This window comes from Erinaceus europaeus, chromosome 15, assembly GCF_950295315.1.
Source record: "Erinaceus europaeus chromosome 15, mEriEur2.1, whole genome shotgun sequence".
Classification (NCBI taxonomy): Eukaryota; Metazoa; Chordata; class Mammalia; order Eulipotyphla; family Erinaceidae; genus Erinaceus; species Erinaceus europaeus.
The window spans coordinates 37,003,371-37,022,450 of NC_080176.1; the positions used below are offsets into that span (position 1 = coordinate 37,003,371).

General features: G+C 43.3%; 2 protein-coding genes across 8 annotated transcripts in view; one reads left to right on the forward strand and one right to left on the reverse strand.

Annotated features, from left to right (window-relative positions):
• The window catches only part of RMC1 (regulator of MON1-CCZ1), a 39,732-nt gene extending 29,482 nt beyond the window's left edge, over window positions 1–10,250 (forward strand). For 3 of the 6 annotated variants that reach the window (XM_060173596.1, XM_060173599.1, XM_060173598.1), the window contains 7 exons: window positions 1,131–1,250; window positions 1,471–1,548; window positions 2,000–2,104; window positions 2,212–2,280; window positions 2,368–2,593; window positions 7,714–7,799; window positions 10,133–10,250. In XM_060173596.1, the coding sequence (XP_060029579.1) occupies window positions 1,131–1,250; window positions 1,471–1,548; window positions 2,000–2,104; window positions 2,212–2,280; window positions 2,368–2,593; window positions 7,714–7,799; window positions 10,133–10,228 (780 nt within the window). In that variant the 3' untranslated portion in view covers window positions 10,229–10,250. Of the gene's footprint in view, window positions 1–1,130; window positions 1,251–1,470; window positions 1,549–1,999; window positions 2,105–2,211; window positions 2,281–2,367; window positions 2,594–3,423; window positions 3,628–7,713; window positions 7,853–10,132 lie in introns of those variants that run through there. The other 3 variants (XM_060173597.1, XM_016190470.2, XM_007528182.2) reach the window with 3 other exon arrangements.
• NPC1 (NPC intracellular cholesterol transporter 1) overlaps window positions 3,578–19,080 on the reverse strand; it is a 69,980-nt gene continuing 54,477 nt past the window's right edge. The window contains exons 14-25 of one of the 2 annotated variants that reach the window (XM_016190469.2): window positions 18,866–18,980; window positions 15,622–15,749; window positions 15,388–15,528; window positions 12,821–12,910; window positions 12,192–12,382; window positions 11,079–11,194; window positions 10,250–10,379; window positions 8,106–8,306; window positions 6,968–7,199; window positions 5,644–5,757; window positions 4,289–4,451; window positions 3,578–4,102 (exon numbers count right to left, since the gene is read on the reverse strand). In XM_016190469.2, the coding sequence (XP_016045955.2) occupies window positions 4,020–4,102; window positions 4,289–4,451; window positions 5,644–5,757; window positions 6,968–7,199; window positions 8,106–8,306; window positions 10,250–10,379; window positions 11,079–11,194; window positions 12,192–12,382; window positions 12,821–12,910; window positions 15,388–15,528; window positions 15,622–15,749; window positions 18,866–18,980 (1,704 nt within the window). In that variant the 3' untranslated portion in view covers window positions 3,578–4,019. The remainder of the gene's footprint in view (window positions 4,103–4,288; window positions 4,452–5,643; window positions 5,758–6,967; window positions 7,200–8,105; window positions 8,307–10,249; window positions 10,380–11,078; window positions 11,195–12,191; window positions 12,383–12,820; window positions 12,911–15,387; window positions 15,529–15,621; window positions 15,750–18,865; window positions 18,981–19,080) is intronic. The other variant, XM_060173594.1, reaches the window with a different exon arrangement.

The following is a 19,080-nucleotide window of genomic DNA, read 5'->3' on the forward strand; positions in this document are numbered from 1 at the left end:
GAGAGGAGAGGAGAGGAGAGGAGAGGAGAGAAAGCGATCTGCTGCTCGTAGCTCCGCCTCCGGAAGAGGACTGTCTCACTTTCATGATTGTTTTTTTTTCTTTTTTAAATAGAGGCAGAGAGAGTGATGGAGACTACAGCATTGAAGCTTCCTTCAGTACAACAGGGACTGGGCTTGAACAGGGGCTGTATACATGGCAGAGTAGCGCACTATTCAAGTGAGCTGTTTTGCCAGTCCCCATAATTTTTTTTAAGAGAGAAAATTAGAACAAATTTTAAAAGGGGGGTTGGATGGGGAAGAGAGCATAATAGTTAACACAAGACTTTCATGCTTGAGGCTGTGAAGTGCCAGGTTTAATCCCCTGCATCACAGCTAGAGCTCAGCAGTGCTCTGATTTAAAAAAAAAAAAAATAGGTGGGATTGGGGAAAGGGGTGCTGGCAGTGTGACTGACTTGGGTCGTGTGCTACTTGGCTCTATGTGACCTAGATTCCAGCCTGGCCCCTACTTTATGGAAGGAAGATTTGGTGCCGTAGGCTTTTTCACTATCACCCTCTTTAAAACAAACAAAAAATGCCCAAGAAGGCCAGGAAATAGGTTACCTAGTGCACACCTTGCCACAGGCCAGGCCCTGGTGTCGAGCTGGGAGCCCCATGCTGGTGGGATGTGTTGAACAAGTTAGCTTGGGAGGCCACTGACTGACACATATGAGACCCTGACTTCATCCGTCATTGTCAAAAGGTCTTGGGCTGGAAATCTAGCTCATGAAGTAGGGTGTATACCTCACGTGTGCACAGACTGGGTTCAAATGCCCTGACCCCTGGTGGTGCTGCGGTGCCTCTCCCTGTGTTGAATGTGGCTGGTGCAGGAGGCCAGAGTCTGAGGAGAAAGATGTCTTATGCTGGGGTTAAACAATGGAACTAAAAAGTGCATTTTCAAGATGACCAATTCCAAATTCCTACATTCTCTCCCAGTCAGCCCAGGAACTTTTGTCCACGTTTTGAAGTTAAATGTCACGCTCAGTTTATATCTTTAGTTCACATGCAGCATTTAGGAATTTAGTCCTTTTGAGTTAACTATAAAACTACCAATACCTAGATAGCCAAGATCACATTCATACTTTCTCCTCTAGGCAGTGGAAACAGGGCAAAGCCGGAGCAGCCCCCTTCTCAAGAGGCCTGTACGGACACAGGCTGTGGTTGACCAGTCTGACATGTACACACATGTCCTATCCGTGTTCACAGAAAAGAAGGTAGGTGACTGCTCGTTGGTCTTATTTTGAAGGGAAGTAGAAAAAACTAGACTTCATAATGTTACTGGAGTAACAGTTTGACTCCTGATAGTCAGACCTAAACATGGCTGTGAAGAGGATTTGTGCAAAGTGAGCACAAAGGAATCTTGGGCCACATTAAATATGGGCGGGTGGACCAGGAGTTTGACCCACCTGCTTTGTAACTGTTTCTTTCTCTTAGGAGATGCCTCATAAATTTGTGATTTCCGTGCTGATGGAATATATCCGTTCTCTTAACCAGTTTCAGATTGCAGTACAGGTACCTACAAACCAACATTTGTCTTCTCAATTTATAACAGATAAGCAGGGAATTTTCTTCTCCAAAGACAAAAGTTGTTTGTGGGGAAACAGCATAATGGTGATGCAAAAAGACTTTCATATGTAAGGCTCCGAAGTCCCATGTCCAGTCCCAGCACCACCACAAGTTAGAGCTGAGTAGTGGTCTGGTTTAAAAAAAGGCAAAAGTTCTTGTAATATCTTTGTGCTGCAAAGGTTGATACATAATTGACCCCAATTCTGTATTTCCCAACATTTCCCTGTTGTTGTTCTTAGTTGAAGGGAATAGTACATCAGGCAGGTTCTTCACCTATAACCTGAATCCAGGTCTTTCAACAATGGGAACTTTGGTAATAGAGCAAGGCTGCAGGCCCTTAGCAAACCTAGTTTGTGGTACTTGAGCGCCCTGGAAATGGTCTTTGGTTCTATCTCAGCACTACTTACATGAACTTGTGATCAAGACGCTGGTCCAGCACAACCTGTTCTACATGCTACACCAGTTCCTGCAGTACCATGTCCTCAGCGACTCGAAGCCTTTGGTATGCATTGCCAGGTTCACTCTTGTAGTCACAGAGTTAAAGGCTAGCCCCTAAAATGCCAGCTGGCTGACATGGTGTGCTGAACTAGCTGAAAATCTGCCTTTCAGGCTTGCCTGCTGTTATCCTTAGAGAGTTTCTACCCTCCTGCCCATCAGCTGTCTCTGGACATGTTGAAGGTAACTGACCCATAAGTTTTAAGCTGCGTGGCAGTGTCTGTTGACTGCAGTGACCAGGGCTGACTGCTCTTTCTCCTTGCCTTCTAGAGACTTTCCACAGCAAATGATGAAATAGTAGAGGTTCTTCTTTCCAAACACCAAGTGTTGGCAGCTTTAAGGTTTATCCGGGGTATCGGTGGCCACGACAACATTTCCGCACGAAAATTTCTAGATGCTGCGAAGCAGACTGAAGACAAAATGCTTTTCTACACTATATTTCGTTTTTTTGAACAGCGAAACCAGAGACTGCGAGGAAACCCTAGTTTTACACCAGGTGAGAATAGAAAGATGCAGGGTGACAAGAACCAGAGTCTTAGCAGGGACATGGGCAGCTGGCAGGCAAGCATCGTGCATCTGGACCTCTGGGTTGGCTTTGTTAAAAACACACTTTCCTAAAAGCTCACTTACTGCTTGGCCCATTGTTTTCAGAACAGTGATTTGGGATGTTATAGAGTCTGAATTCTGCTTTAGAACTTGGATAGAGGGAGGCTCAGGGCCCCAGAGTAGGCAGTCTGGACACAGCTGACATCTTAAGGCTGCTTTTGGAAAAATACTCATTTCTGAAGAACTGAGAAGTGGTGACAAATGGGGCTTAGATCCTGAAGCTAGGAAGTTTCTGGTGGCATTTAAGGATGGGAAGGAACTTTTTTTTTATTATTATCTTTATTTACTGGATAGGCAGCCAGAAAGCGAGAGGGAAGGGGGAAGATAGGGAGGTAGAGAGACAGAGACACCTACAACACTGCTTCAGCACTCACAAAGCTTTCCCCCTGCAAGTGGGGGCCAAGGGCTCGAACCGGGGTCCTTGTGCATTGTAATATGTGCAGTCAACCAGATGTGCCACCACCTGGCCCCCCAGTTTTTTCTAGTTTAGAGGATAGTGTTAAGATGGCACTTAGTACCATGAGGTCAGATTGTCTACTTCTCTCAAAGCAGATGGCTGTTGCTAGGAGTTGCAAAGGTGTCTGAACTTATTTGCAACGGCAAGAGCTATGTAACAAAAAGGACAATTCAGAAGCTTAGGAAAACAAAGTTATTTTATGAAATAAAGTAAGTTAAAACCAGTTCAGATGAATGGCAAAGTTTTCCTCTTTTTTGGTGCAGCATCTAATGGATCAACTCTGCATCTTTTTCCAGGAGAACACTGTGAAGAACATGTTGCTTTTTTCAAACAGACGTTTGGAGACCAAGCTCTAATGAGGCCTACCACATTCTGAAGTCACTTGCTAGGCTGTTTTGCTTTTTCACATATAAAAAATATGTACAAAGTTAATTTATTGCATTAATAAAGCTCTTTAAACTATAAAATGTTATAACAAAGTGTCTCTACAACATCCTCAAGTGTTACTAAAATATGATATTGATGGCTTACTCCTAAAATGGAGAAATTGCATTGATTGGCCTTAGAAAGTATCAGTGAGCAGATCCCATCCACAGCCATCCTAGTACTCAGTGGAGAATCCAGTTTCATCCCGGAGAGCTGGAAGATGCTTTAGTGTTCTGGAGTTGCCTTCAGGTTTCGTAATACTGCCTCACAGTTCATATTTGCATTCCTGGGCTTACAGCTACTGCTGCTGAATAGCCTGGCTTTTGATCACATCTTCTCTTTGTTCGACTTCCTGACAGTGCAGCTACTAATCACCCAAGAGAAACTAACTGACCTGCAGAGTCAGAACTCAGAGTCCCCAAGCTCCGATGGGCTAGAAATTTAGGAGATGTTCTCGCTCTGTACCTTTGAGTCGCTCTTTAGTGGCCAAGCTTCTGGCTTTATTTATTGATGGTCCTATGAGGAACAGAAAGAGAAAACTTGTATCATTTCCTTAGAAGGAAGAAAAAAATTGTACTATAATATGAAACAATTGTGAAGCCCTTGGATAAGAGTTATCCTCAGTCTGGTTATCAAATGACCATCAAAACCTAATGTTCCTTTAGTAACGTGTACCCTTGTATCCCACTGTTGGACTCTTACCTATATAACTGAGCAAGATGGGGAGGAATATTAATCCGTGAGTGGCTCCTAGTAAGACCATAGCTACATACATCCTGAAGTAAAATATCTGGAAAATTTTAGATTTGGCAAAGGCCAATACCACAATCCCTCCAAACTTTGTTAGTGTGATTCCACTGAATACCTAAAAAAAGAGAAATGATGTTTAGAAACTATTTTTATCAACCTTTCATAACAATATTTCCCTACACAGGCATTTTTAAATAGTTAAGGCCCACTTTTTAAAAACAACGTGAGTCGGGTGGTAATGGGTTAAGTGCACGTGGCATGAATTGCAGGACGGGTGTTAAGGATCCCAGTTCGAGCCCCTAGCTCCCCACCTGCAGGGGAGTCACTTCACAAGCGGCGAAGCAGGTCTGCAGGTGCCTATCTTTCTCTCTCCCTCTGTCTTTCCCTCTTCTCTCGATTTCTCTCTGTCCTATCCAACAATGATGACACTGACAACAACAATAACTACAACAATAAAACAAGGGCAACAAAAGGGAATAAATAAATACTAAAAAAATAATATTAGTGATTTACAAAGTTATGAGACAACAGGTATAATTCCACACCTTTCCCACCACCACAGTTCTGTGTCCCCATTCCCTCCACTGGGAACTGCATTAGTTCTCCCAATATCAGATATGGGTTAACTAGTAATTCTATAACTATGTTTATTACAGTATGTATTTGTCAAGACCCATTTTAAAAATAATACTAAATCCAGCCTTTAGATTCACTGATGATTAGCCTGATTTTTTTTTTTTTTTTACCAAAAAATACTTGCTGCTTTTGAGTCTGGGAAAATAAAGGTAAAAACTGTATATTCTGCTTAGACATTATTCTGCTCTTACTGAGAAAACAGATATTCTCAGATGAATGTTTATCTCAAATTGTTATCAAACAAAGTTTAGTTCTGCTCTAACAATATTTTCTATAGTGAACTAGTTGATAAGGTTAAGTATGCTATCAGATTAAACTAAAGTTCCCAAGACATCAGCTACAAATTGGGGGCTGTCCAGTGCAGCAACACTGGTGCTTATGCTTTTAATGAGAAAGACTCATACCTCTCTCAGAACATCTCTGTTCCTTTCCTACTTCAGACTGCTGCCTACAATGGCTTCACCAACAGGAACAGGAATTTCAGGGTTGTGTGAAATAAAGCTATTTCTTGAATTCCCTGATACCTGAAATCTTTAGGAGCTACTAGTAGGAATCCAAACTTCCTACTGAATTGAATTCTAAAGTTTCTTCTGGGAAATACTAAGTTGCTGAGCTGGGCTGAGTGTGATCTGAGCTGGAATTCTGCCCCGTCACCTGGTGGGGTTACTCACAGAGCTCCCCATGTGCGCAAGGGCCTCTTCTGCTCGTTGCACACGGCTGCCCTTGGTGCTCACTGTGAAGGCTCTTGTGACGTGGCTGCAGAACTCCACGGAAATGCCACAGCTCTGAAATAAAGTTCGAGAGTCACAGGCTGCTGCTGGAGGAGAACTGAGTATCCTCTGATGTGTAATACCTAGCCCCTACACCAATCAACTCAAAATGCACCAGGAAAGCTGTAGACTTTTGAGGCACAGCAAACAAAGCCCAGCTGTACACATTTGCCTAAATCAAGGGAGTTGTTGAAACCGAGGGTTTCCTTGCCCCCAGCCAAGCAAGCACAGTGTTACCATATATCTGTACCTGGGCCTCATGCCTCCTGAATCAACCTTCACATCTTCAGTAGAACATACATTCTATTTACCCTTAGTACCTTCTCAAATGCTTAGATCTTAAAGACTTTTAATATTTAAAAGTCTGCAACTTCATGAAAATAAAAAGCTAGGAGTCAGAGAGTTCCACTGGAGATGGGGCAATTTTCTAAATGAAAAACCATTATAGGGGGCTGGGCAATAGCACACCAGGTTAAGCACACAAAGTGCAAGGAACCTGGTTCGAGCCCCGGCCCATCTGCAGGGAGCAGCTTCAGAAGCAGTGAAGCAGGTCTACAGATGTTTTTCTTTGTCTTCCCCATCTCTCTCAATTTCTCTCTGTCCTATTCTAATAATAACAAAAATGGGAAGAAAAAAAAAAAGGCCTTCAAGGGGAGTTGGGTGGTAGTGCAGGGGGTTAGGTACATGTGGCGCAAAGCGTAAGGACTGGTGTAAGGATCTTGGTTTGAGCCCAGCTAGCTTCCCACCTGCGGGGGAGTCGCTTCACAGGCGGTGAAGCAGATCTGCAGGTGTCTTATCTTTCTCTCCCCCTCTTTCCATTTCTCTCTGTCCTATCCAATAATAACTACAACAATAAAACAAGGGTAACAAGAGGGAATAAAAAAAAGACTTTCAAGAGAAGTGGGTTCATGACATAAGCACCAAGCTCCTGGAGGTAAAACAAAACAACAAGCCATTTTGTTGATTAGGATACATGCTTTTGTAAGTCCTTCAGAATAATAATAATAATAATATTATAATAATATATAATAATAATAATAATAATAATTTAGTGTGGGTAGAACACCCACACTAAATCTAGAAATTACAATTTCACTGTTACATGTACCATCTAGCTCTTACTCCATTGTGTACGCCAAGAGCAAGAGCAGAATTTGGTATTTTACCCAAGAAACAATGTATGCCAACAACATTGGTTAGTTACAAACAGTGGACTAGGACTTACCATAACCAAATTGACTAAGGAAACCGCGTTCAGACTGATGCCCCATAGCCACATGACTCCAAACATGTTGACCAGGATCATGGCGATGGTGACACACATGATCACAGCAGACCAGATTTCACAGCCCAGAAGAACCATGGTCACCAAAAAGATTGCTCCCAAGGACACGCCAAGATTAAAGATGGTGTCATCAATAATGGTCAGGTACTGTTCATAGAAGACATAGAACACACTAGGAAAGAGGGGAAAAGTTTTCTTAGAGCTCATTTTCATTTCTAGAACACTCATCCTGTAACTACTGCAAGATTGTGAAACTACTCCAAAAAGGAAACCCTTTGCAGAAATAGCTCCTTGGTGTTTTGCAGATTTTCTCATAGTATTCCCATTTTTGATGGCTGCTGACACCCGAAGAAAGGTTTATTTAAGCCTTTTGTTCATATGCCTATTACTTTGTAGGCATTTACAAATTAAATCTCACTGTTACTTCAAAGAAACAAGTCTTGATCTGTCCTGAAATTTGTCTTGGGCCAAGCGGGACCTATGTAGGGGTTGAGGGAAAAACACTTTCTCTCCAAAACTAACCAGCTCTTCTCAGGATTAGGGCACCCACTCAAAGATCAAAGAACAGGCTATCCGGCTAGGGATAGGTCAGGAAGCCCTTTACAGCCTTAGAAGCGGGGGAAAATATCACCTGTTTCCAAGTTGACTATTCACTTGTAATACCAATTTTTGTTTTTTGCCTCCAGGGTTATTATCACTGGAGCTCGGTGCTGACACTATGAACCCACTGTCCCATTTTATTGGACAAGACAGAGAGAAGTTGAGAGAGGAGGTGAGAAAGACCTGCAGACCTGCTTCACCGCTTGTGAGACGACCTCCCTGCAGGTAGGGAGTCAGGGACTCAAACCAGGATCTCTGAGTGGGCCTTGCGGGTACTATGTGTGCTTAACCCGCTGTACTACTGCCCGGGTGGTCCTGTAATAATGTGTTTTTTAAGGTTAAACAACAAGGAAACAAACAAAAAGTTAATGAGAAAAAAAAAATCTCCATAAAAGCACTTCTCCAAGAATTCAGCATCCCCATCCCAGCAGGGAAGCCTCCAAGGCTGTGGATACCCCAGTTCATGAAGCTCTCTCACCTGTATGGAAACACACGGTAGCTGCTTTCTTCAAGGCCCATGGTTTTAGTGATGTTATCAGCGACCAGGCGGGCTTTCTTCATGGCATCAATAAAGTCAGCTGAGGTCTGAAGAACGGTGTGATAGGTCATGAAGTACGTGGCTCCGACGTTCGTGTCATTGCCAAGGATGTTCACTGCAGAGCCATAAGCAGCGTGACCCCTGAGAAGAGACGGACTTGTGTCAGAAAGGCTCAGTACCTGCAGATTCTGAGTACCCTAGGCTCAGAGGTCAGCTAAGCAGTAAATTTTAGGGTTAGGGAAAACATCCTGGAAGAGAACAATCTGGATTTTACCTTATTCTCTCCCATGTTTCATTTACTGCTTTTGGTTCCTTTAGCTGTTTTTACTTCAATATCTAGTTATGTTGGATATCTAGTGCCTTTCCATACAGTCTGCTCAGCTGTGTGGTAAGAGGCGAGAAGGGCAAGGACTCTGAAGACAGCTGTGAGACCATCCTCAGTCCTAGCACTTATCAGTCAGGAAAACGAGCAAAGCTACTTAGTTTTGCCTGCAAGTACTGCCTCCTATAAACTGTTGTACCATTCCATTCTCACACGGCTATCTGGTGATTAGGTGAACTATCAAGTCAGGTGCTGTGATGATACCGATATACAGAAAGTTCCCAAGTAGTGACTAGTGCCTCCAAAAAAACTGAACTCACCTTGACTCATCTTACCTAAGCCAAACCTATCAGTCTGCAAGCAGAACAAGATGCAAAATTCATTCCTATTTTATTTTGGGGGCTAGTCTTCCCACAATATCTATTACAGACCATAAAACATTGACATGATACATATGACATTACTGTGACTGGTCAAATATGGTTCTGAGCAACAGGGAGGCCCAGGGTTTGCCTGCTGTACAGGTGGACACTGACCTTCCTACCAGCTCCCGAGGCAGTACTCCCTGCTTTCATGCTCTGTCCACCCCCAACTTCTAGTCATCTCACTATTTCTGGGCCAGGTATCCTGCTTGTCTGGGCAACTGGTTCCTGGAAAAATGAGGCAGTTCATAACTTCACGGATGGGCTGGCTAGCGAGAAGTTCAGTGAATGGAGCTAAAATACTCTAAATCTGAATCTAAGATGACATCCCCAGAGCACAGGTGCTGCCCCATGTGCCCAAGGGCACTACTGAACAGCCCATTTCATCACTAGGGCTATATTGATCCAGGCTGGCTTTCTCTTCAGATAGAAACCGAGGGAGAGACCACAGCAATGAAGCTGGCTCCGGTGCAGTATTACTCCCAGTGGTACCAGGGGGGGCTCACACCTGGGTTGTGTGCATAGCAAAGCAAGCACCTTCCCAAGTGAGCCACCTTTCTGCGCCTTCCTCCCATTTCTTGACTTCAAATACCCAATTTGTGGCCCTCTGACACCATGCACAGGACCCTGTTATCCATTATAAGAGCCAGCAGGAGAAGGAAGAGAGACACAGAGAGAGAGAGAGGAGAAACAAATGCTCAAGTCAGCATGAGAGTGTGAGTCGGGAGGTGGCATGCTTTGGACCCTCAAGTTGAGGATCTAAGTTCAATCTGTGGCAGCACATAGGAAGTCTGGTTTTCTTTTGTCTCTATTTCTCTTATTAACAAATAACAACTTAAAAAAATTTTTTTTTTTTTTTTAGCTTACAGGTTTATTGCTGGGGCTCAATAACAGCACTCCTCTTATCCTGGTGGCCCTTTTTTTTTAATTGAATAGGACAGAGAAAAACTGAGAGGGGGGAGATAGAGAGGGAGAAAGATAGACACCTGTAGACTTGCTTCACCACTTGTGAAGCGACCCCCCTGCATGTGGGGGGCCAGGGGGCTTGAACTAGGATCCTCACACCGGTCCTTGTGGTTCATACTATGTGCACTTAAACCAGTGTGCGCCACCGCCCAGCACCAATAAATAACATCTTTAAATGAAAGAAAAAAAGTCAGCATGAGATCCTGAAAACAATACAAGTTTTGTTCTACATGTTTTTGACTTCTTTGCTCTTACAGATGGACTGGACAGGGCTGAGGAGTGGGGAAGACCACCTTTCCCACGCTCCCGTTTCTTCTGCCTGTGCCCTCACCCAGCATCCTAGCACAAAGTAAAGGAAACTCTGAAGTACTCACCCTTTGCCACAACTTGGATTTGGGTTGTCGGAAAGGAACATGGGCAGGAACCTCATGAAGTCTCCACCCTGAGGCCTCTGTTTACCCTTAGTAGTCAGAGGCCTGCAGCGCAAGCAGGCTGGGTCAACCACTAGCAGGCATACAGGGGAGAAGTCAAGAGTGAGCAGACTGGTTCTCTAGATTTCATTTTAAAATATTTATAAAGAGTTGGTGTACTGCACCAAAGTAACAGACTCTGGGGTGGGGTGGGGTCTTTCCTGGAACAGGATAGCAGAGGAGGACCTAGTGGGGGTTGAATTGTTATGTGGAAAACTGGGAAATGTTAAACATGTACAAACTATTGTATTTTACTGTTGTCTCTAAATCATTAATCCCCCAATAAAGAAATCTAAAAAAATTAATAAATAATTGAATTTTGAATCTTTTCCTCTACCCAAATGCTTCAAGCATGTGTGCTTTTCTGAGTCTAATAAATCAAGAGATAGCTTTTTTTTTTTTAAATCTTAGGCAGGCTGTGCACATTTTCTTATCCTAGGCAGTTTTCCTGTTTTAAGGATGACCATTGACTGGTTTAATGAGAGCAGAGGACACCCACATTTTCATTAAGACAATTCCAGGCCAACCTCCACATTCTTACAAAAACACTGATAAGCATCTATGAGATGCTCTGGCCAGCTGCCAATCAAAAAGAAGAGACAACTGATGTTGGCAAAGGCTGAGAAGCCTGAAAACTAGTCATGAGTCTTGCCTGGCTAAGCCTGCAGTGCTGCAAGGAGCTGTCGGAGACAGGGACAAAACACACATGGTTTGGAAAAGGAGATGGGAGCACCTGAAGCATTGCAGAACTGATCAGTATTGTTATAGACTCTACAGCAAGAAGACTGTGGCTTGATCCAGTCAAAGTAATCATCGATCCAGGAGGATGGAGTGAAGCCTATTCGGGTGCTAGAAAAAAAAGAAAAGAAAATTCATGCTCAGCCTCATAAATGAGTTTTCAGTTTTAGTCCTTTTCCTTGAACCTTATTTAGATTTTAAAGTGCTACCCAATGAAAAGATGAACTATGTTAGCACTTAATGGAAAACTTGCAAAAGTACAAGATTATATGTTGGTCCTTTAAAAAGTGATATTGAGGGGCCCGGGCGGTAGCGCAGTGGGTTAAGCGCACATGGCACAAAGTGCAAGGACTGGAAGAAGGATCCTGGTTCGAGCCCCCGGCTCCCCACCTGCAGGGTGGTCGCTCCACAGGCAGTGAAGCAGGACTGCAGGTGTCTATCTTTCTCTTTCTCTCTCTGTCTCCCCATCTCTCTCAATTTCTCTGTGTCCTATCCAGCAACAACAATAGCAATGATAACAATAATAACAACAACAATAAGGGCAACAAAATGGGAAAAATGGCCTTTAGGAGCAGTGGATTCATAGTGCAGACTCCAAGCCCCAGCAATAACCCTGAAGACAAAAAAAAAAAAAGTGATATTGAGGTCAAGTTATGGGAAAGTCAAACACATATACTGTATGTATGAATGTACCAAAAGTTTTGTACATGTGGCTGATAGTAGTGTGGGGGATTGAACCTGGGACTTTGGAGCCTCAGGCATGAGAGTCTCTTTGCATAACCATTATGCTCTCTACCTCTGGCCCAATTTTTAAAATTCTACATTCTTGGAGAAACAGAAGAGAGGGAGAGATGATAAGACATCAATCTATAGAACTCTCTCTATTACTGCCCATGGTATCTCGTGTAGGGCCCACAACTAAGTCCTAGGCTCATTCACGGTAAGGCATGTGTTTTACCCACAGAGCTATCTCTTGGTCCCTAGCATATATTTAAAAAAAAAAATTCTAAGAAAACCTATTCTCAGTGAGACATTTCAAGCTAAGTTGATCCCAGCCAAGAACCACCACCAGCGCCCCCCGCTACCCCCCAGGAAGATGGGTACTGACTAGTTGTCCAGCTGAGCTGCAGTGAATATCTGTTGCACCAGGGAGTCGTTGTTGCAGCCCATTCCCCCGCACACCATGTTCTGCCCTTTCAGAGAAGTATAGTCGTGCCCTTCCTCCAGGACAAAGTAGACCGGTGGGCCTGCGTGCAGGTACTGGCCGAGGGACTTGAAATAGTCTGTCATGTAGGAGTCCTGGAAGAACGGCCAAAGCCAAGACTGGACATGAGTGTTCTCAGGACTTTAAGTGAGATAAAGACTGTTGGTAGAGTGCTGGACGGCTTCTGACAGGGCCATTTCCAGCTCAGACTCATCCCTGTGCACCAAGCCTCTCCTGCTCATTCTCTCTGGGGCCTCACAGAGGAGGGAACCACGTCTGGCTGGTCCCACCATAGGAGGGCCCCTCACAACGGAAGAGAGTAACTTCTCACATCCTGCTACTGTGCTCCAGAAGCTGCCAGAGTAGTTGAGAAGGCCAAAGCACATATTTATAGAGCCTTATGGAGGTTCTTATAACACGGGAGAAAATACTAGCACCTGCATTTAGAAGCCGGCATCAGACCCACATGCATGTTTTGAAAAACTGATTCACAGATTTCTAAGTAAGTTAAAACAAAAAAGAAACCATCTTACATCTGGCATTGAAAGAGACTGATCCAATCCAATTTCTACTTTGTTCATGACTGCAATACTGAATGAAAGAACACCTACAAATACAGCCACCTGGAATGAAACACGAGTTATAAGACAGTGACTGCTTAGAACTAAAATGAGCTTAAGAATATAAGTAAGACTTAAACATAAAAGGATCCAGAACTTCCCTAAATGGCCAACTTTAAATGGCAGAGACTATAGGACAGTGGCTAAGATAATTGTAGCTAGATTCAAACTACCCAAATTTTAATCCTGGCTTTACTACTTAAAAGTGAGTGACCATGGGGAAGTCCCTCAACTTCTGTATCTACATTAATAAAATAGAAAAAACAAGATACATAAAAGCAGATGGTTTTGTGGATTAAATGAGAAGAATCCAGGGTTAGTTTAGATATTAGTATAGTACTCAACATTTATTATAATACTGAATAAAAATGTTTAGTGGTATTATCAATGGAAGAATTTCTTTAATTTTTTATTTTTAAATTATCTTTACTTATTGGATAGTAACAACCAGAAATTGAGACAGAAGGGGAGAGACAAAAACACCTGCAACACTGCTTCACCACTTATAAAGTTTTCCCCCCGCAGGTGGGGACCAGGGGCTTGATTCCAGGCCCTTAAGCATTGTAACTATGTGTACTCAGTCAGGTGCACCACTACCCAGCCCAATACAGGTAGGGTGTTTTGTTTTGTTTTGTTTTTGTTTTTTAATCAGAGCACTATTCAGTTCTGGTGTATGGTGGGGCCAGGGACTGAACCTAGGATTTTTGGGCCTCAGGTATGAGAGACTCTTTTAAAAAATATTTTATTTATTGATGAGAAAGACAGGAGGAGAGAGAGAATCAGACATCACTCTGGTACGTATGGTTCTAGGGATCGAGTTTAAGACCTCATGCTTGAGAGTCCAGTGCATCACCTCCCAGACCACCATCAGAGACTCTTTTTCATGACCATTATGCTAACTATCCCTTGTGTTTTCTTTTTTTTTTATTAAATTTATTTATTGGCTAGAGATAGCCAGAGATAGAGAGGGGTGGGGGAGATAGAGAGAAAGACAAGACACCTGCAACCCCGCTTCACCACTTGTGAAGCTTTCCCCCTGCAGGTGTCTACCAGAGGCTGAACCTGGGTCCTTGCGCACTGTAATGTGTGTGCTTAACCAGGTGCACCACCGCCTGGCCCCGTGTTTTCTTTTTAGGTTGAATAGCTATCATTGTTGGTTATATGCAGTACATAAACTATGAAAAGCTTTTGCATGGTGACTAAGCAGTTCACGGAGCAGAAGAGAGAGGCGAGTAACACTGTAAAGGGCATGAAGGAGAGGTTGTGGTGATGGAAAAGTTTGTATCTGGGTGGGCCAGGTGGTAGCGTAGTGGGTTAAGCGCACATGGCACAAAGCACAAGGACTGGCATAAGGATCCCCGTTTGAGCCCCCAACTCCCCACCTGCAGGGGAGCCACTTCACAGGTGAAGCAGGTCTGCTGGTATCTATCTTTCTCTCCCCCTCTGTCTTCCCTCCTCTCTCCATTTCTCAGTCCTATCCAACAACAGCAATAATAATAATGATGATGATAATGACAACAATAATGAACAATAAACAACAAGGGCAACAAAAGGGGGAAAAATGGCCTCCAGGAGGAGCAGTGGATTCATAGTGCAGGTGCACTGAGCCCCAGTGATAACCCTGAAAGCAAAAAAAAGAAAAAAAGAAAAGTCTGTATCTTGATTGCACATGTGATAAATTAACACAGAACTAGATACATACGCTGTGCCAATGACAAAATCCAGGTTTAACAGCAAAGTACATTAATCATGTAAGACCACATGAGAAATAAGCAATGGGCACCTCAGTCTTCTATAATTTATAATTATCTCAAACTGGAAAATTCTTGTCTATATACTAAGTGCTAAAAATGAGCTAGAGTGGTCCAGGAGGTGGAGCAGTGGATAAAGCATTGGATCCTGGGTTTGAGCGATAGCACAGCTGGTTAAGCACATGTGGCGTGAACCGTAAGGATCAGTGTAAGGATCCTGGTTCGAGCCCCCAGCTCCTCACCTGCAGGGGGGGTGAAGTAGGTGAAGTAGGTCTGGACATGTCTATCTTTCCTCCTCTCTCCATTTTTCTCTGTGCTATCCAACAACAATGACATCAATAACAACGATAATAGCCACAACGATAAAACAAGAGCAACAAAAGGAGAAAAAAAAGCATAGGATCCTCAAGCATGTGGTCCTGGGTTCAATCCCCAGCAGCACATGTACCAGAGTGATGTCTGGTTCTTTCTCACTCTCTCTCTCTCTTCCTATCTCATTAATTAATAAATAAAATCATAAAAAAACTAGCTAGAAAAATATCCTCTAGATTTGCAAATGTTTATTCCCTTTGCAGGTGGGGGTCAGGGGCTTGAACCTGGGTCCTTGAACACTGTAACATATATGCTCTACCAAGTTTGCCACCACCTGGCCCCTTGTCTGATTTCTTAGAAGGTGTGTGACAAATCTGTCTCAAGGGGAAATGAGAAAAATCACAGAAAAGCTTATACCACAATTGGTCTCATCCAGTCTTTAAGCAGAAATGGGGAATAGGAGTTTTTGAAGAACCGAAACAAGTAGCTTTCAGAGGCCTGGACACTTGTGCCATCTTCAGCACCTCTGACACAGCAGAGGATGTCCATACGATTTTTCTGAGGGAATAAAGAACAAAGGTCACACCTACCGGTTGTTTCATCTAAATTCTAGACCAAGTGAGAGAGACTGTAATCTTGCTAACAACTTACCTCTTGACGCTTAATGTCTAGCCCCAAGAGACTCACAAAACAGGTAATCTGAAGAAGGAAATCAATGAAGACCGCCATTCCCGCAAACAGAGAGAAGGTATGAACCGCCGGCATCACTGACAAGGCTCCTGTGGGGAGAGAAAAGCTGTGGCAGCACTTCCCTCTACAGCAGGAAGTCCTCTTACTTCATGCACACCTGTCAGGACTGGGAGCCAGAAATAGTCCACCCCGAGAGCAGACCCCTCTCCCAGCACCACCATGACAAATGAATCAGTCCTGCAAGTCTATGGCTGTCACACAAGAACAAGAGGAGAATATGGAAGACTAGTGTATTTCAAAAAGGAGTCAGCATCAGAATCATGGGGAGTTAAGAATATAGGTCTCTGGGGGGTCTGGTGGCAACACAGCGGGTTAAGCGCACATGGCGTGAAGCACAAGGACCAGCTCAAGGATCCCAGTTCATCTCCCAGCTCCCCACCTGCAGGGAAGTCGCTTCACAAGCAGTGAAGCAGGTCTGCAGGTGTCCTTCTCTCCCCATCTCTCCATTACTCTGTCCTATCCAACAACAGCAGCAATAACCACCACCACCACCACCACCACAAAAACAACAAAAAGAATTACAAGGGCAACAAAATGGGAAAAATGGCCTCCAGGAGCAGTGGATTCATAGTGCAGGCACCGAGCCCCAGCAATAACCCTGGAGGCAAACAAATAAATAATAGTAAAAAAAGAATATAGGTCTCTGTGAACTCCATTCCACTGTTTTTAACATATTAAATTTATGCATATTAAAGTTTGAGAACCACTAATATAGACAATGTACAGGTTTTTCTTTCTTTTTTAAATTTATTTATCAATGAGAGGGGTAGGAAGAGAGAGGGAAAGAACCAGACAACACTCTGGTACATGTGCTGCCAGGGATCAAACTCAGGACCTCATGCCTGAGAGTCCAATGCTTTACCCACTGTGCCACCTCCCGGACCACTACAGATATTTCTTAAGTGCTTTCTGTGTTTCACTGAGAGAAGGATGGTATTTTCTATCTGCTATTATGTCAACCACATCACTCTCCCAGTTAAATTAAAAGAAGGGCCTCTGAGTAGCACCAGGCCTGCAATCATAGCATCCTCCTCCACGTGCCTCAGTCCCCACCTCTCTTACTCCCACCCCCAAGCCACTCCAAACATGAGGTGCTTTGGCAGCTGCTTTTAGCATACTTGTACTGGCTTTCTAATAACAGAAGAAATATCCATAAGAAGGAACTATTAACGACCACAGTGCATTGTAGAAACGAAGAACAACATGCTGATAGTGTGTCTACACTGAGAGACTTCTACATATGAAGTCCCACAACAGTCCTGTGTCAGATGACCTGGTGGCCAATGTAGTGATTTCTGTTTGTAATCCATGGACTGTTGGTCTTCCCTGGATTTACTGGACAATTCTAATCTGGCTTTCTCTCTAGAGGTTTTAGTCAGTGTCTCACTACATGTCAGAGCTGGGAGCAGAGGCAGCCCCACTAGAAAGCGTTAGTTGACTAATCCATATGGAAGAAATAGACAAATGCTGATTTTTGTTCCAATGTATTCTAGTTTTTGACTGAAGACCTAAGAACCTCTGTTTAATAATGAAGTTGCTTCCCTAGTGAACTGTGTACACAGAGGAGGAAAAGGAAGACTAGCTATGACAGAGACAAAAGACCTATAAGCTACTGTCTATGATTTTGGTCTGCTACTTATTTCTGTTTTAAGGATTCTGTGACTGCAAGAATGCTGTTTTCAAATAGCAACAGCTGCCATGGATACCACAAAAGGCAAGTAGGAGGGGAATGCTAATGCAACATTATAAAACAACACAACAGATGGCCCTTTTGGTCACTACCAGGCCACCCCATCATCTGGGGTTCTAATTAGGGAATCATTGGATTCCCACATAGACATGATGGGCATAGACCTCTAACAGATCCCTCTCTCCACCATCACTAGCCACTTCCATCAAGAAGAACATCATAAGCTTTTTTGTGGGCCTCTATAGGACCTTGCTCTCAGTGTAGAAAAATAGTGGTAGAGACTCCCCCACTCTTTGAGGGGAGGCTGGATTAACATACTCTGCCACTCAAGAAGACTGGTTCTGAAATGAGTACAACCTAGAATATTCCTAGCTGTGACCATGGACTATGAGCTCAGACTGACAGGGATGCAGAGGTTACACAGGCTCCTGTGTTAAATATGAATAGACATGGGCCGTAGGTCAGATTGATGGGTTTACAATTAATGGTAATTATATATTTTCCTCATACTTGGGAGCTAATCTCTGCCCTGGTCCAGCTTTGTAGTCCTATTTCTAACTCTGACACCAGCTTCCCAAACAATACTTTCAGCTCACTTACCTGTTAGCTATCATGCTCAGGCAAAAATTAGTAAAGTCATTGGCCCCTGGGAATATACCTAAAATAGACTTCCTAGCTTCTTCCTACATGAAGACCCTTAGTTCCATCTGCTCTTTTCTTACCTTTAGGTTCCTGATTACTATTATTTTTTTAATTTTTTATTTAAGAAAGGATTAATGAACAAAAACATAAGGTAGGAGGGGTACAACTCCACAAAATTCCCACCACCCAATTGTTCCTGATTATTAAACAATTGGTTCTGCTTTATATCTTAATCCTATTCAGCCACCAAGCTGCAGATGCTACCATGTTGCTATCCTTACTTTCCTAGGCAGATGACCTCACCAATGTGTCCTGGAATCTCACCTTCCCAGAGCTCTGCCCCTCTAGAGAAAGACAGAAACAGGGTAGGGGTATGTATCCACCTGCCAACACCCATGTCCAGTAGAGAAGCAATTACAGAAGCCAGACCTCCCACCTTCTGCACCCCATAAAGAATTTTTGGTCCATACTCCGGAGGGTTAGAGAATAGGGAGCCTTCTGATGAAAGAGATGGAATATGGACCTCTGGTGGTGGGAACTATATACAACTGTACTCTCTTACCCTACAATCTTGTCATTATTAGATCAATTAATAAAAAATAATAAATAAAGGAAAAACAATGTGAGAAAGAAGACACCTGCCAAATGATAGCCAAGATAGTGACACTAATTTTTCTTGTCCACTCTAAAACAATTACAGATGGTACTTGAAAGAGAAAAAGGAAGAACACATGAAGCACTGAGAAACTCAGGGGCCATCTAGTCCCAGGTTCAGCTAACTACAAGACTGTTAAGATTCAAAGTGAAAATTACCTAAGAAAAAGGCTACCGTCTCTGAGAAGGACGACAGGAACATACTGGGAGCCACTTCACCCAGCACCCTGCCCAACTGCTGGTCCAGGGTTTCCCCTTGAAGACGTTCATCTCTCTTAAAGAATAAAACACAACAAGCAACATTAACATTTCTCAGCAACAGTAACATCCTGTTCTACCCTGTTTTAATGGCAAAAATGTTTTGTAGCATTTTT